The sequence below is a fragment of the Bombyx mandarina genome, chromosome 25 (genome assembly GCF_030267445.1).
Source record: "Bombyx mandarina strain Sakado chromosome 25, ASM3026744v2".
NCBI lineage: Eukaryota > Metazoa > Arthropoda > Insecta > Lepidoptera > Bombycidae > Bombyx > Bombyx mandarina.
In genome coordinates, this window is record NC_143231.1 from 4,033,078 (window position 1) to 4,051,120 (window position 18,043).

Sequence of the window (18,043 nt, forward strand, 5' to 3'; positions counted from 1 at the left end):
GGACCGACTTTCAACCGAAGAAAAGTTACGCCTGCCGAAGAGAAGGTCGCGCTGCGAGGTGTGCCATCGCCCGGGATACTACGTCGGCCAGCTGATGGTATGCGGCCAGCTCTTCACACCCAAAAGTGAGTAATGTCTTATTTATAACATACAGCATATGCATAGATTTGCACAAAAAGATAGTGTTAATTAATGGCTCTAGTCTTATTGCATACATAGACACTGGCAGCGAATTAAATATTCTGTGTGGCATATGCTGATAAGTTAAAAAATTAAAGATTAAGTCTTCCGTGGTTACAATGAAAGGTTTTGGAGGCGCATACCCGTCGACCTCTTTAGGAACGTCCCCCGTGAATGTTCATATAGACAACATTATTGTGGCTTTGTGAAAATAACGAATTACGACATCGCTGATATAGATTTAATAATCGAAGAATCATGATAAATCAACCTAATATCAATATCACAAAATTCTGTTAAATTCGTGGGTAGTAGTGATACTTTTAATAGTACTCTTAGTGAGATAACATTACATGACAGACTTGTCGAATGTATTTAGGACACAGCTGTATAATACCACAGTAAGGTGCTGCTTTGGTACAAGTTTATCTCAATATTAACACTAATGAAATATTTCTTGTGAATTCTATATATTATGAGCTGGGCTGTATATCCTATTTTGGGTGGACTTGTAAGGTCGAAAGATTGCTTTTTAAAAAATAATTAATATCTGAGACAAAATCATTGAATGGAAATATAATTAATAAGCACGCGTGGAAATTATAACACAAAATCAAACTACTTCAGGATAGAGGCTGCATAAGTTATAAATAAAATCTGTGTGATGTACAACTGATAAAATCTGTGTGATGTACAACTGATAAAATCTGTGTGATCTACAACTGATGAAATCTGTGTGATCTACAACTGATGAAATCTGTGTGATCTACAACTGATGAAATCTGTGTGATCTACAACTGATGAAATCTGTGTGATCTACAACTGATGAAATCTGTGTGATCTACAACTGATGAAATCTGTGTGATCTACAACTGATGAAATCTGTGTGATCTACAACTGATGAAATCTGTGTGATCTACAACTGATGAAATCTGTGTGATCTACAACTGATGAAATCTGTGTGATCTACAACTGATGAAATCTGTGTGATCTACAACTGATGAAATCTGTGTGATCTACAACTGATGAAATCTGTGTGATCTACAACTGATGAAATCTGTGTGATCTACAACTGATGAAATCTGTGTGATCTACAACTGATGAAATCTGTGTGATCTACAACTGATGAAATCTGTGTGATCTACAACTGATGAAATCTGTGTGATCTACAACTGATGAAATCTGTGTGATCTACAACTGATGAAATCTGTGTGATCTACAACTGATGAAATCTGTGTGATCTACAACTGATGAAATCTGTGTGATCTACAACTGATGAAATCTGTGTGATCTACAACTGATGAAATCTGTGTGATCTACAACTGATGAAATCTGTGTGATCTACAACTGATGAAATCTGTGTGATCTACAACTGATGAAATCTGTGTGATCTACAACTGATGAAATCTGTGTGATCTACAACTGATGAAATCTGTGTGATCTACAACTGATGAAATCTGTGTGATCTACAACTGATGAAATCTGTGTGATCTACAACTGATGAAATCTGTGTGATCTACAACTGATGAAATCTGTGTGATCTACAACTGATGAAATCTGTGTGATCTACAACTGATGAAATCTGTGTGATCTACAACTGATGAAATCTGTGTGATCTACAACTGATGAAATCTGTGTGATCTACAACTGATGAAATCTGTGTGATCTACAACTGATGAAATCTGTGTGATCTACAACTGATGAAATCTGTGTGATCTACAACTGATGAAATCTGTGTGATCTACAACTGATGAAATCTGTGTGATCTACAACTGATGAAATCTGTGTGATCTACAACTGATGAAATCTGTGTGATCTACAACTGATGAAATCTGTGTGATGCACAACAAACAAAAGGTGTGTGATGCACAACAAACAAAAGGTGTGTGATGCACAACAAACAAAAGGTGTGTGATGCACAACAAACAAAAGGTGTGTGATGCACAACAAACAAAAGGTGTGTGATGTACAACAAACAAAAGGTGTGTGATGTACAACAAACAAAAGGTGTGTGATGTACAACAAACAAAAGGTGTGTGATGTACAACAAACAAAAGGTGTGTGATGTACAACAAACAAAAGGTGTGTGATGTACAACAAACAAAAGGTGTGTGATGTACAACAAACAAAAGGTGTGTGATGTACAACAAACAAAAGGTGTGTGATGTACAACAAACAAAAGGTGTGTGATGTACAACAAACAAAAGGTGTGTGATGTACAACAAACAAAAGGTGTGTGATGTACAACAAACAAAAGGTGTGTGATGTACAACAAACAAAAGGTGTGTGATGTACAACAAACAAAAGGTGTGTGATGTACAACAAACAAAAGGTGTGTGATGTACAACAAACAAAAGGTGTGTGATGTACAACAAACAAAAGGTGTGTGATGTACAACAAACAAAAGGTGTGTGAATTAGATAATATAAGATATAATTACTGCTTAAACATGTAAATTTCAGGTGCCAAACACCAGCGACAAAGCAGGCGCCAATAGCAGCGCTGATCGCCGTGGGACACGGCATACACAGGATGGCCGAATGTTATCGAGCAACACTTCCGGCCTCACATAATTAATTATTTACGAACTTAGGAAATATATAGAACTTATTATTGTCTTATAATATAATTAGTAATTTCATAATCAAGTAAATAGTTCATTCATATTTCTTTATACTTATAATATTTTATTGGCGCCTTCCGCTTGACAGCTTCCGGCGCAATAAACCTTACGGCGCAATAAGCCTTAATGCTATTTATGTTACATAATTCGATATTATTAAATAATAATTGTACGTAAATAATCAGCAGAATAATTAAGATGAACAATGTTTAATATTACCTACTAAGTTTGTATTTAAATAGGTCAAGATGATTGTATAAATACCGGCGGTTAGCATATCTCTATTGCATTCGTATTCTACCCACCGTAACGTGTACTAAAGAGAATATAATATTTCGTGTGGATGTAAATTGTCTCAATTGTCGCCGCCACCCTGAGGATCCGTTTATAATACATACCAAAGATAAAAAATATAAAGTCTATCGTAATCTAAAAGAGTTTCAAAAACCCCGTTACCACAAGTCAGTCTGTTACGATACTGCACCTACCATTTAAAATAAAACAAGTAATGATCATTGGTAAAAAAATGTATTTGTAAATAAAATATACCGTAATTCGCTTAGATTAATTTTCTTAAATTAGTTATATTTACATTATTACATATATTTAATATTATTATTTATATAGTATTTTTTACACATTTCTTATCTAATACATGATGAGTCTACGAATGCTTAACAATGTAAAGAACCTCTAATAATTTTGAATTCAAATTTATAACATTCAAAGCTATTTGAGCCCAATCTTTAACGTAATATAAATTATTAAAATATAAAAATTATAAAATATTAAAAACAATTAGTTTTGATAATACAAGCAACTTATTTCTTTTCTGTCTTAAATATCAAGTTCTTATATTTAGCTTGAAACAGGTTAAGATAAAATATTAGGCTGTATGGTGTGATACTTTGGGCGTTCCTGTTGGAAAAATGGAACTATTACTACTAAGGAAGTACATACTTAAGGAGAGTATGTAGTTCTTTAAGTACTCCATGTAGGAAAGCTAATTAGATATTAAATATATACCGGCCATATCGTTTGCATTATAACTAAGATGTGAAAGATATTAAACATAAATAGGTATTAAACGCTTAAAATAATGTTTCGTCATAAACTGTAATGTTAGCGTACTTTGATGATTATCATTATTTTACAAAAAAAAAAAACTAAAAATTAATAACAGCTTCCAAAATACTTAATGATACCGTATACATGAAATAATACCGTATATTTCTCCAAAACAGCTTTGTAGTGGAACGAACACAAAAATTTACACAAAATCACTATACAATAAAACTTAATAGTACATGAAAAAAAAAACAATTTATTAAAATACTATCACATTATTATTTTTTAAATTTAATAGTTCGCGTCCACATCTATATTGAGAAAACCAAGGTTTTTTTTTTATAGCTTAGTTGGGTGGACGAGCTCACAGCCTACCTGATGTTAAGTGGTTACTGGAGCTCATGGACATCTACAATGTAAATGCGCCACCCACCTTGAGATATAAGTTCTAAGATCTCAGTATAGTTACAACGGCTGCCCCACCCTTCAAACCGAAACGCATTACTGCTTCACGGCAGAAATAGGCAGGGCGGTGGTACCTACCCGCGCGGACTCACAAGCGGTCCTACCACCAGTAAATGGTGTACATAAATAGTACTTACTTACTTTATATTACCTTTTTTTTTAAATGAAAATGTTGACGCATCCGCAGAGGCGTTCTATCCTCTATTACAATTACGAAGTCTCTATTTTGACACTTCTTAGAACCTAACTCTTTACGTTTCGCATAATCTATATATTTTAAATAAAAATCATTTTTTGGTCACGGTCGTAAATATCATTTAAAAAAGACACGATCAATCTACATCATTATACAATTAATTCACACACACGCAATAACATAATAATAACATCTGTCTCATGGGACTTCGTAATTGGAATAGAGTATAATTGTCATCAACTGCTAGACATTTAGTCCCAAATACGAAATATTGTAACAATGCGTTTTCTTAGTTTTTTCAACTTTTACAATGAAATTTTAATGTGTCGATTATTAATCTGATCTATATATACCCTTATCCGCCTCTGCATTTGCACTGTTTGCTGTCAAATACTCCAATAACGATTATTCAAGTTTAAGGGTGCCTGTCCACCGGAGCGGAGCGAAACAGCTGAGCGAAGATACGGAGAAATATTAACCAACTAAATCAAAATCATAAGTTGGCAAAATGATTTTGTGCAATTTTATTGGTTAATATTTCCCCGTTTCTTCGCTCCGCTCCAGTGGATAGGCACCCTAAATGTTAAATTTTGCGCTAAATTTTGTCTTAATAACAATTGGTCGAATAAAAATTAAACACTAAAAACGCTATACATTTCGTTGTTCAATTGTTTATCGAATATAGTAGCCTAATGCGATTGGGCCTATTGTTTTAGTCTTTCTTAATTTTACTTCTAATAGTAAATATGGGTTTGTTTACATCTCACTGAATCCGGAGTAAATTTAGTCTTTATTGAATTAGATTTGTATGTGATTATAGTTTTTATTCTAGAATCAGTTAAAATCGTGAACACAAACGGAAAAGAGAAACTAATTTTTGAAAAACGTTTGTATTAGTGGAGGTGAATCTCAGTAAATAATCAGCATTTTACTGAGATTATATTTTATCCCATATTATCTGATCTCATTTCATTTCATTCCATGCCAATTGATTAATGTTTCAAATTAATCAAATCCATTTCACTCCATATTATAATTTTTCATAAAAAAAGATTAGGCTCTATGGCATGATACTTTTGCCTCTCTAGTTTGAAAAATAGAACTACTAAAGAAATACTCGATCGAAACGTTAAAATCCACTAATTTGTAACACGCTCTCGCACAAATGTCATTCGTGGTACTCATTTCGGTAAAATTACTCGGTTACGAGATCACAACGTTAATATGAACTCGCACTCACAAAATAACACCGGGTACGTATGCCGCTAGGGGCGCTGTTCCAATTGCATACAAATTTGAGCAAACTGGCTCGCTATCGAGAACGTTACAAAACTCGCACTAAGCACACAGATTGTTGCTAACTTAAAACTACATAGATATCAATTGCATATCGAGAAAAATAATTAAAACAAATATTATGACATTTCTTTATGAAATTTACTAATAAAGTGTCATTCCATCAGGATATACCGTCGATAATTATCGTAATGTTATCTTAACTTATGTATTGTACATTTTTAAGTACATTGACTAGTATACGTAAAGATTTCTTATAGTTACTTACCGTTACATTTTATGTGGACGTTTTCGAGTCCCGGTCAAGTTAGTACAAAGAACAGTTTTATGTGCCTACAAATTGAAAGTGTATTTAGTGCACTAGATGGCTGAACTAACTCACTGTATACCTCCTTGTAATTATTACCAAAAACCACATTACGATGTGAGTTATGTCATCCATATAACACAGAATTGTATGTAAGTCTGTGCTCTGTGCTTCAGAGCAGTCAAACTAAAACAGAAACATTTTTAATATCGGAACATAAGCGGGACATTAGTTTTCTAAGTCATTTAGAAACATCTTCAGATACGTCACCGTTTAAATACTTTTAAAAATATATATTTTTTAAACTTATCGAATCACTGTTCCATTAGTCTTTTTTAGAATTGAATAAATAAAATCATTCTTATTTAATGCCCACATAAAACACGTTACAATCATACATAGATTAAAACGTCTATACCTAAATCTGGATACAATGTTTAACTATTTACAATTAACTATCTGGCGTAACGCACCCCTGTTTCCATTTTATTCGTTTCCTTAGACTAAACTAAGCCTCAGATGGACACTAAGTCGGAGCCTCTTCTATTTGGTCGAGAGCGGCTTTGCTCTCTTGATTCCTATTCAATAGAAAATCCAGATCGCTCGAGATTTTGTTGAGCATTTTATCAGTTTCCGGGGAATCGTAGGCTTTCTTCCATTCTCTGTTGATCTGGTCGATATCGGATTTGCTGGCCTCGATGGATGGCAGGGAGGAGCTCGAAGATAGATTCTTATTTTTTTTGAGGCAGCTTTTGATTGGAGGCGAGGGAATTTTAGAGACGTCCGGATTGGAGTGGACGCAAATGGTGCACGTGTCGGTGGGGTGGACGACTCGCTTGTTGGGTTCGATGTCGAGGGAGCAGGTGAGGAGGGTGGGGGGCGGTGGGGGACGCATCACGCCGAGCTCTAGACACACACGTGCGTCGTACTCGCCGCGAGGGATGAGGTCGCAGACAGCTTGTCCACCCGATGGCCCTCTCACTGGACACTTATATTCTACACAACGGACGATGTCGGCGCGACTGTCTGGAGTCGATTGACGCCTAGAACAAATGAAATAAATCGTCTTTTCGCATTAAAAGTGTACAATTTCCAAAAATATTCCAATTTGAGTTAATATACGGAATCTTTTAGTATGTCAGTTCACACATTTTTCATAGTCGCGCAGCAAAATCCCTATCTCCTCCAAGCCTGCCGTAAGGAACTTCGTTCCAATAAACGTTAAACCTTTAAAACAATTATACAGTTTTAATGCGAGAAGACGAAATGTTCTCCTTGATTCTACTTTTGACAATATGCATTAGTTGAATAAACAATTTTGCCAAGTGATGTGTGATGGTTACCTGTGTAACCTAGTAGGGCTTTCAAGTCCAGGAGCTCGCCAGTACGAGGAAATTGGTGAAACCGGTGACGATGTGCTTTCAAATATGCCGACGCCGCCGCGACTCTCAACTTCACCTCCTTGTTTTATGTATACTAGAATGGTCAGATGCGATTAAAATATATCAAATCAATGAAACATTAAAAACAACTTATTGCATGATCCAGTTTGTTTGAGCCTTACACGGACATCGATAATTAAAGTAAATAGATGATGACCGAGTTTCGCTCGTTTTTTTTTTTTGATAACGCCATCTTTTTGTGTGTTTAAAGTGGTTAGTTGCCCTCAATTAAGAAAAATTGTATTATTATTCGCCAATAGATGGCGGGAAGAGTTGATTATTGAAAACACGAATAAAACAACATTTTCTGAAAATAAATCGTAGCTAGATCGATTTGTCGCCCCCGGAATCCCCTGTATAGGTACTAAATTTCATGGAAATCGTTGGAGCCGTTTCCGAGATTCAGATTATATATATATATATATATACAAAAATTGCTCGTTTAAAGGTATAAGATAAGATTTAAAATTAATGTCAATATACATACACGTATACCAAACTAAATTAGTCTATTTCATGCATATGGTTTATAACAGTGATTATCAAACTTATTTCTTTTACCGCCCCCTTTGAAAATCAATTATTTTTCAGCGCCCCCCATTTTTTATACACCCCTAAAACTTTAAAACCACAATTTCATTAATTTAATTAATAAATGTTGTATCAATTTTAGTAAATGTAGTACCACGTGGTACATATATATTTGTAGATGCTATTATTGTTTCTTCATATTATTATATGTCCGTACATTGCTACAGAGCCTGTATTTGCAAATTTGCAAAGTAAAAATGAATTCTTCTCATCAAAATGTTTGTTTAAATTCAGAATTACCAAAATAAATTGCTAGTTCACTCTATTACTATGCTAATTTATTAGAACGAAACTATTTTTGTTGATTATCTTTCTCATTAATATAAGATTCTCATCATAAGATAATTAAAAATTTATATTTCGACTAGTAAATAATACTACTAACAATAATAACTTATTAAACTACGAATAAGCTAAACCTGGAAGTCGTAGAGGATTTCATTTATCTGGGCTCCGTCATAGCTAGTAATGGATCCTCCGAAAAGGACCTCAGAAGGCGAATCAGTATGGCAAAGAGAGCTATGTCCCAAATGGACCGTGTTTGGGTGGCATTTTTCTCTACGGCGCAGAGACTTGGACCCTCAAGAAAGCCGACCGCCAACGCATCGACGCGTTTGAGATGTGGTGCTGGAGGAAAATGCTCGGGATTCGTTGGACAGAACACAGAACCAACGAATCCATTCTTACCGAGCTCAAGATTCCAATGCACCTCCGCACTACATGCGCGCGGAGGAGTTTCGAGATCTTTGGACATATCGCCAGAAAGAGAGGTGAAAATCTGGAAAAGCTGCTGGTAACAGGCAAGGTATGCGGGAGAAGGCACAGAGGCAGAAATCCAATGCGCTGGTCGGACTAAATACGCTCCACTCTCAATACCTCAGTCCACGTTGCTATCCACACAGCCGAGGACAGGCAGGAATGGCGCAAGATGTTGCAGGAGAAAGTTATTAGAGGAGGCCACGACCCTCAGCACTGAGGATTATCGACGCAAGAAGGAAGGAAACTACGAAAAATAAATTAATATAATTTCGTATTATAGATAAATATGGGTATTTTTTCATAGAATTTTAGATTATAATTTAGAACTGGTTCAAATAAAAACCGCCACCTAAGTCAGCGTTTTTATTATTTGTAATAATTAATATCTATACTAATATTATAAAGAGGAAAGATTTGTTTGTTTGTATTCAATAGGCTCCGAAACTACTAAACCGATTTGAAAAATTCTTTCACTATTTGGAAGCTTCACTATTCCCGAGTGACATAGGCTATATTCTTTTTTGAAAAAAATTAGATATCCTTACTAAAACTCCAATAACCCAAGGTGTAAAAAAAATTTACCTAAAATATTATTTACGTCGCGTGCCCTACGAAAACTATTGATGACAGAATAAAATAATGTACTACAACTTTGTAAAAAACATTAGTATTTACAAAAAGTGTCGCGACAGCATATGTCTAACTATTATAGTTATGCCGCAATAAGTGTTCTTTTATTTAAAAAATGTTCCTGGTAAGACACGGAGTGCCTCCCTACCTTCGCCAACTGGTGGCTTCCTACTTGGAGGACAGATCGGTCACGTGTACTGAGCACGGTGGGATCGTGCACAGGTTCCCGGTCGTGCGCGGTGTTCCACAGGGGTTGGTGCTCGGCCCCCTTTTGTGGAATATCGGGTATGACTGGGTACTGAGAGGTGCCCTCCTCCCGGGCCTAAGCGTAATCTGTTACGCAGACGACACGCTGGTCATGTCCCGGGGGGGAGTTTTGCTGAGTTTGCTCGTCTTGCCACCGCTGGGGTGGCGCATGTCATCGGCAAAATCAGGAGATTAAGCCTCGACGTGACACTCAGTAAAACTGAGGCCATGTGGTTCCACAGGCCGCGGAGAGTGCCACCTGTCGATGCCCATATCGTTGTTGGAGGCGTCCGTATCGGGTCGGGGTGCAGTTGAAGTACCTCGGCCTCATTCTGGACAGTCGTTGGACCTTCCGTGTTCACTTTCAGAACCTGGTCCCTTGTTTGTTGGGGGTGGCCGGCGTGTTAAGCCGGCTTCTTCCCAACATCGGGGGGCCTGACCAGGTGACGCGCCTTATACGAGGCGCCCGCGTAGGGCCAGTCACTGGCCGTGGGGGTGGCGAAGTTGCTGCAACGGCCGCAACGCACCATCGCGGTCAGGATCATCCGTGGTTATCGCACCATCTCTTTCGAGGCGGCGTGTGTACTGGGACGCCGCCTTGGGTCCTGGAGGCGGAGGCGCCCGCCGCTGACTATCAGTGGCGGGCTAACCTTCGTGCCCGGGGCGTGGCGCGTCCCAGCCCCGGTGTGGTCAGCGCGCGGAGGGCCCAATCTCGGCGGTCCGTGCTGGAGTCATGGTCCAGGCGGCTGGTCGATCCTTCGGCTGGTCGTAGGACCGTCGAGGCGATTCGCCCGGTTCTTGTGAATTGGGTGAATCGTGACAGAGGACGCCTCACTTTCCAGCTCACGCAGGTACTCACTGGGCATGGTTGCACCGGATCGGAGCCGAGCCGACGGTAGGTTGCGACTTGGACACGGCAGAGCATACGCTCGTCGCATGCCCCGCATGGGAGGGGCGGTGGCGTGTCCTCGTCGCAAAAATAGGAAACGACTTGTCGTTGCCGAGTGTTCTGGCATCGATGCTCGGTGACGACGAGTCGTGAAAGGCGATGCTCGACTTCTGCGAGTGCACCATCTCGCTAAAAGAGGCGGTGGAGCGCGTGAGAGATGCACAGACCCGCCGCCATCGAGCGGGGTCCAGGGAGGCGAATCTCGCCCAAGCCCTGGCCCTCTAAGTGTTTCGGATCTCCCTCACATGTCGGCCTGGGGACCGGCGAAGGGGGCCTAAGAAGACGACGTGCAAGCTGATCTGCACACGTTTTACGCATGAGCATCCGGGTGATGGAAGGCCGGCTATCCTCAACCCACGCTGGTTCTGACCCAACGGGGTATTCCGTAGGATAGACCATTCTAACCGGCGCCATCTAAGCAGGCTTCGGACAGCCTGCCGACCGAGAGGGCTGGTGGTCGTGGCGCCGACGACCACCAGTCCGGCGTCCCGAGGGGGAGGGTAATGGGAGAGATGTGCTCCGCACTAAACGCTTCACTTTCCCCCCTTTGCCTTTTCATGAGCTCTGTCTCATGCGAGGTTTGGATGCTGGTTGTTGAGCGACAAGAGGTTTTAGTCGGTTCGACTCCGACATGCCCCGCCCTCCATCCCCAGTGAAGGGCGGAAGTCCGGCGATTTCCTCTTGACAAAAAAAAAAAACGTGTGGCACTCGGGAACTGCGGCGGTAAAGCTATTGCATAGCATTTTTTATCAACTTATGACATTAGACAATGATAATTTAATATTAAAACAGTAATAAAACAAGACCACGCTATATTAAACCTTAATAAAGGCAAAACCTTAACTGTCCCCTTCATATTCATAAGCTAAACCGCGCGCGAGACAGATGGGCAGACTTTTCACGATGCGCATGCAGTGTGACGTCACGCCACGCGCTTATTCACAAACACTACACAAGCGCAACGTGTGAATGTGTTGAACGCGAGCTACATGGTAGGCGGAGTGAGGGATGTTAGGTTTTTTTTGTTACGGAATTTCATGATTCGGTCGCCGCGCTCAAGGCCCGCGATAAAAGCTATGCAATAGCTTAAAAATGTATGAACTTGTAATAAAATCTCCTTGGCTATACTATTTGTATCTGGCTGGTTTTGGTATCATTAAAAGTTTAAGTTCGAAAGAAGATAATTCCAAATTAAAATTATGAAGATGTGTGATTTTATTTATTTTTCGTACTGTCAAGATGAGTGAATCTAATGAAGATATTCGATACATTTTAAAATTTTACTACAAAAAAGGTAAAAAAGCAACGCCAGCCGTGAAAAAATATTGCGATGTTTATGGACCTAGTGCATACTCTGTGAGAGTAGCACAAATTTGGTTTAAGCGTTTTCAATCCGAAAATTTTGATGTCAAAAATGCACGTCGCTCTAGTCGCCCTATTACGGATAAAATCGATGCCATTTTTGCAAAAGTGGGCAAGATCGGCATATCAGTAGTTAGACGTAACTGAAGAACTGGGAATTGACCACAAAATAGTTATGGCGCATTTGAAAAAAACTGGGCACACAAAAAAGCTCACTGAAAGAAACCTAACGAACCGTGTACTCATTTGTGATTCTTTATTACGACGTAATGAAACCGAACCATTTTTGAAGAAGCTGATAACTGGTGATGAAAAGTGGATCACGTACGACAAGAACGTACGAGAAAGGTTGTGGTCAAAGGCCGGTCAGGCTTCACAGAGTCTGGCAAAACCCGGGTTAACTCGCAACAAGGTGATGCTGTGTGTGTGGTGGGATTGGAAGGGCATTATACATTATGAGCTAATACCACCAGGCAGGACCATCGATTCTGAACTCTACTGCGAACAAATGATGAGATTAAAGCAAGAAGTTGAGAGAAAGCGGCCGGAATTAATCAACAGAAGGGGTGTGGTTTTTCATCACGATAACGCTAGACCTCACACATCTTTAGCCACTCAGCAAAAATTAAGAGAGCTTGGCTGGGAGGTGTTAATGCATCCGCTGTATAGTTCTGACCTTGCACCTTCAGATTTCTACCTGTTTCGGTCTCTTCAGAATTCTTTAGGCAGTGTCAGGTTAACATCACGAGAGGACTGCCAAAACCAATTGTCGCGGTATTTTGATCAGAAGCCCCAAAATTTCTAAAGCAATGGGATCATGTCCCTACCTACAAGATGGCAAAAAGTTATCGAACAAAATGGTACCGACATACTTTATTTAAATGCGAATAAACTATATTAAAAAATGTTGTGAATGTTCTTAAAAAATGCGAAAAAACTTTTTCCCCAACCTATTATTATATAGAAATAAAATAGTAAACAATGTTTACAATAAGTGAGTTGCTTAGGCTTACTATACTATTCGACATTGGAAGGTAATGGGTAAATTAAGTAAATGAAATTACAAATTTTACAGCGCCCCCCTAACCCACATCAACGCCCCCCATTTTTTCCTGGGCCCCTTAACGCCCCCCTCTAGGTTTCAAACGCCCCCCAGGGGGCGTTATCGCCCACTTTGAGAAAGACTGGTTTATAATTAGGTTCCTGTGTGCTTAGTACGAATTTTTTAACGTTCTCGAGAGCGTAAAAGTTAACTCAAATTTGTATGGAGTTGGAACAACGACCCGGATAGCGGTAAACGTAGGCAAACATTCCAACTCCATACAAATTTGAGTTAACTTTTACCCGATCGAGAAGTTAAAAAAATCTCACTAAGCAGACTGTTAATCCAAATTTATGAATGTTTAAAATGACATGTTATATTTGAGTCGACTATTATCAAAGCCGGCAATGTGACTTTTGGATAATTATTGGTAAATCAGAAAAACGAATTATTGACTTTGTATTCCATTGGCAGTCACAAAACTCTTCTGAACGACATCTTAGATAAATAACAGGTTAAGTATTAACCTTTATTTAATGCAAGTTTTGAACCGTATTCTTTGAAGGAGACGATTATATTCAAATCAATCTGTATTGAAATATCAATAAAAATTTTTTGTCCAAATGCACAGATTGCCACCTTTGATAATAGACGACTCATTTAACCGATTGCTTAGTTTTAGTGAAAAAAAAAAATTAATAAAAAAATACTACATTACTTACAACTGAGCGAGGTATCTCCGGTGGGTTCATCTCTCCAGTCTCGAGCCGGAGTCAGTGTCAGGACTTTTCGGACTGAACGCAGACACTCTTCATCTCTTATCACGTAGCAAGCCAGCATCGCTATACCCTGATAATATGAATAGATAAATCTTAATTATTTTCGCTTTTCAAAAATGAAAATGAATAGGATATTTAATTTATAACAAGACCCTTAAAATTCAACGTTCGATGCTACTTATAAATTGTTTATATTACATTCTAAATAATATTAACGTAATCTTAGTAAGTTAGTTTAATTAATCAATTTATACCAATTTTCTTCTTTGTCTCCACCATATCGTACCATAATGCACCATAATGATTTATTAGTCTTTTTAGTTACTGTATTTAGTTAAACAATTTAACAACATATAAGTTTAGGGGCATCCGCTACAAGATGTCGCTAGTTTCAATACAAAAAATATTTGTCTTAAAGTATCGCAGTTTCGGGGCCCTGAGTCAGGCAACGAATGTGTCTCGATTCCACTCGAGCGATGACATCTCGACTCTGCCGAAGCACGCCATCCGAATTGAAACGACGTTTGACGAGTAGTTGCGGCTCAAACCCACTAGATGTGTTTCCTTTGTCCAGATGCGACATATAAATGAATTGTCTTCGTTGACCCGAGGGGCTTTTTTATGATTGAGTTTCACCAGGACAGGTGGGCGAGCAAAGGTTCAGCCAGGAGGGGTGCTAACAGCAGCCCGAGCACCTCCGAAGGAGACCTAAGAACTCAAGAGCGACTGTTTCGCGATTAAATCTACTACCGGATCGGAATCGCGACCCGCTGAGAAGATCCGGCGAGAAACGCACCGGCCTGATGCATGGGTTAGGTTGCACGTCGACCTCTTTGTCGAGTTCGACGAGTACGGTTACCGGGGTCCCTAAACCTGCTCCTAGTGTTAGAGCTGAAGGCGTCTAATGTAAAGGTTATTGGATCTGATGGATCCGTCGTAGGGTGTACATACGTTGGCCAGGGCAGCGATAGATAGCGCGGCCACGTGCGCCACGGTCCGTTCCCCGGGCTGTGCGTACGCCACACCCGCTGCCTGAGCCGCCGATGTTGACACTAGAAGTATTAATGTGTGACGAACGACACGCCCTCTGAAAAGTGGAACAGTTAAAGAAAAATTAGCAATGCGCTTTTAACCCATAGACACAGCCCACTGAGTTTCTCGCCGGATCTTCTCAGTGGGTCGCGTTTCCGATCTGGTGGTGGATTCTGCGAAGCACTGCTCTTGCTAGGACCAGTGTTAGCAACACTCCGGTTGGAGCTCCTTGATCTCACCTACACATTAGGATGACGCTGGAATAGCCTCTCAAGGCTATCAGTATAGGTAGGATAAAGAATGAGCAATGCGCTTCGGTTTGAAGAGTGGGGCAGCCGTTATAACTACACTGAGAGCTTAGAACTCATATCTCAAGGTGGTATTTTTTATTTTTTATTGCTTAGATGGATGGACGAGCTCACAGCCCACCCAAGTTAAGTGTTAAGTGGTTACTGGAGCTCATAGACATCTACAACGTAAATGCGCCACCCACCCCGAGACATAAATTCTAAGGTCTCAGCACAGTTACAACGGCTACCCCCCATTCAAACCGAAACGCACTACAGCTTCACGGCAGAAATTGGCACAGAGGTGGTACCTACCCGCGCGGACTCACAAGAGGTCCTACCACCAGTAATATAATGCATGTTTATTATTCACTTTGATTCTAACCTGTCATTGATATAGCTTCTCCTGTCAGCGGGGACCTTGTGTGAGATGGCTCGCAGTCTCGCAGCGGCGCACAGTGCTAGCGCCAAGCAGAGGGAGGCGAGTAGCGCGCATCCTGCCGCGCACACTGCGGCCGCACCCGCCCCCACTTGCAGGGGCGCGCCGCCCCATATCCGTGCAGTCAGCCACGACAATGTGCACACACCTTTAAATACAAACACCTATTTTACTAAATAGCACATTTTCGTCTTGTGTCTTTTTTATTTATTCCTTAGATGGGTGGACGAGCTCACAGCCCACCCGGTGTTAAGTGGTTACTAGAGTCTATAGACATCCACAACGTAAATGCGCCACCCACCTTGAGATATAAGTTCTAAGGTCTCAAGTATAGTTACAACGGCTGCTCCGCCCTTCAAACCGAAACACATTACTGCTTCACGGCAGAAATTGGCAGGGCGGTGGTACCCATCCGCGCGGACTCACAAGAGGTCCTATCATCAGTAGTTACGCAAATTATAATTTTGCGGGTTTGATTTTTGTTACACGATGTTATTCCTTCACCGTGGAAGTCAATCGTGAATCTGATCACTGATCGTTTCTATGTTCGGGTAACTCACCGGCAAGTAGTCCAACAGACGGTGCCTTCTGAGCTCTCCCAGCGAGCTCGGCCTGCAGCAGTAGCGGCTGCGCACAAAGCGCCGCGCACCCCGCGCACCAGCACGCCGCGCACACCCATCCCAGAGTACCCGGACACGCTTCATCCTGGACACAGGATAATTGACAAGTCTTAGTTTTTTGTATACGCTACTTTTTGTATGCGTAAATAAAGGATTGAGATCACGACCCTCCTTTATATATGAGGTCTAAGCATTTAAAATAACGTCCATATGGCCAACTAGAACATGTAATCTATCAAATAATTATTATCAATCAAATAATTGTAATTTTTTAATTAACGAAGGAACTTTTTTGCAGAACGCGAGGAGCGAAGTTGTGTGATTTGTTTTATTTTGTCTATTTAGTGTTTCTTCAGGTTTAAATGTGTAATAACGGTGGTTTATTAACCGTTTAATATTTGTGAAACTGCACAAATGTGGGAAAATGAAACAAAGCCGCTGGACGTAACTTCTCGGGATTCTCCAAAAAGTCCACTGAAAAAATTTCAGTAAATTACCACATTTTACGGGGATTATATTTCATCCCATATCATCACATCTCATTTCATTTCATTTCATCCCAGTTGATTAATTTCTCAAATTGATCATCTTCATTTCATTTCACTTCATATTTTTCATAAAAGTAAGATTATAAATTAAAATAAGACATGACCTAAACGTCTTAGTTACCAGGTCATAAAATCCCTTAAAAAAAGCAAGCCCGAGAAGAAGAAGGAATTGAAAATTGAATTGAATTTGATTATATTTATGTCTGGCGATCAATCACCACACATATCCGGTTAGAAGTTAGCTAACTTGAAATTATAAAACTTAGATTATCCGAGGATTCGATATTTCTGGTATATATTTGTGGTGTATGAATTTCTCCTACAAACCTGTCTTGTGTCACACTCTAGCAGGGTCAGCATCGCAGCTGAGTGAGTCCCCGCAGTCGCAGCTTTCAGTAGTACAGGTAGCTTCGCCTTAGTCCCAGCAACCAGTGCCAGCAGTTGCAAAGCTGCTGCAGTTAAGCACATCGCTCCTCCCAGACTGACCGTTATCTTCACAATACCGCGTAGGTCCTTTTCTGCCTCGGTCTGTAAAATTAAGAATCTTCTTAACCGTCTTTTTCTTAGTCTTTTGTTTATTCCATGAATTGTTCGAGACTTCATCTTGGGCGATTGTTAAATAAATTACAATATTAAGACATTTTTGTTTGACGGGTCCAATTTAGAATTTTACTGTCCCTACGGCATATGTTATAACTTAATATCCGAACAAAATGTGATGCTTACCAACGTAGACCTAGCTATCGTGAATAGTGCATATGTACCAAGCCCTCGACATTTGCAAGCCACGTGCGTTGCTTCAGGAACTTTCACTTCACAAGCTTTGGTGATCCATGTTCTTGGGTCAGACGGAGTGCGAAGACCACAGGCGAGTTTTGATGCTGAGAATCAAGGATTAATGTCGAGTGGAATCGAGTTAAATGAAGAAATTTCACCTTTTAGTGCAGAACTTAACAAGAGATCTCTACTCTTTCATGATTCACTGATAGCCCTTGCGGTCTTTTTAAATTGGCTCAAACACCCATTTGGAATACAGTTTGAAAAATCTCAAACTTTCCTCTTATCGAAATTGATTCGGGACTTGCACAAGATGCGCTTACAGCTCTGCAAAATCTGATTCACGACAAACGGAGTCATCGAGACTTGAGTTGACATGTCATTCTTACAAAAAAATCCATTCGT

General features: G+C 39.8%; 1 protein-coding gene across 4 annotated transcripts in view; it reads right to left on the bottom strand.

Annotated features, from left to right (window-relative positions):
• Window positions 1-3,315: 3,315 nt before the first annotated feature.
• LOC114243933 (uncharacterized) overlaps window positions 3,316-18,043 on the bottom strand; it is a 463,932-nt gene continuing 449,204 nt past the window's right edge. For all 4 annotated transcript variants that reach the window (XM_089738716.1, XM_028175586.2, XM_089738715.1 and 1 more), the window contains 8 exons: window positions 17,588-17,742; window positions 17,189-17,389; window positions 16,254-16,398; window positions 15,640-15,841; window positions 14,887-15,022; window positions 13,879-14,005; window positions 7,479-7,611; window positions 3,316-7,178 (listed from right to left, as the gene is read on the bottom strand). In XM_089738716.1, coding sequence (XP_089594842.1) covers window positions 6,662-7,178; window positions 7,479-7,611; window positions 13,879-14,005; window positions 14,887-15,022; window positions 15,640-15,841; window positions 16,254-16,398; window positions 17,189-17,389; window positions 17,588-17,742 — 1,616 coding nt within the window. In that variant the 3' untranslated portion in view covers window positions 3,316-6,661. The remainder of the gene's footprint in view (window positions 7,179-7,478; window positions 7,612-13,878; window positions 14,006-14,886; window positions 15,023-15,639; window positions 15,842-16,253; window positions 16,399-17,188; window positions 17,390-17,587; window positions 17,743-18,043) is intronic.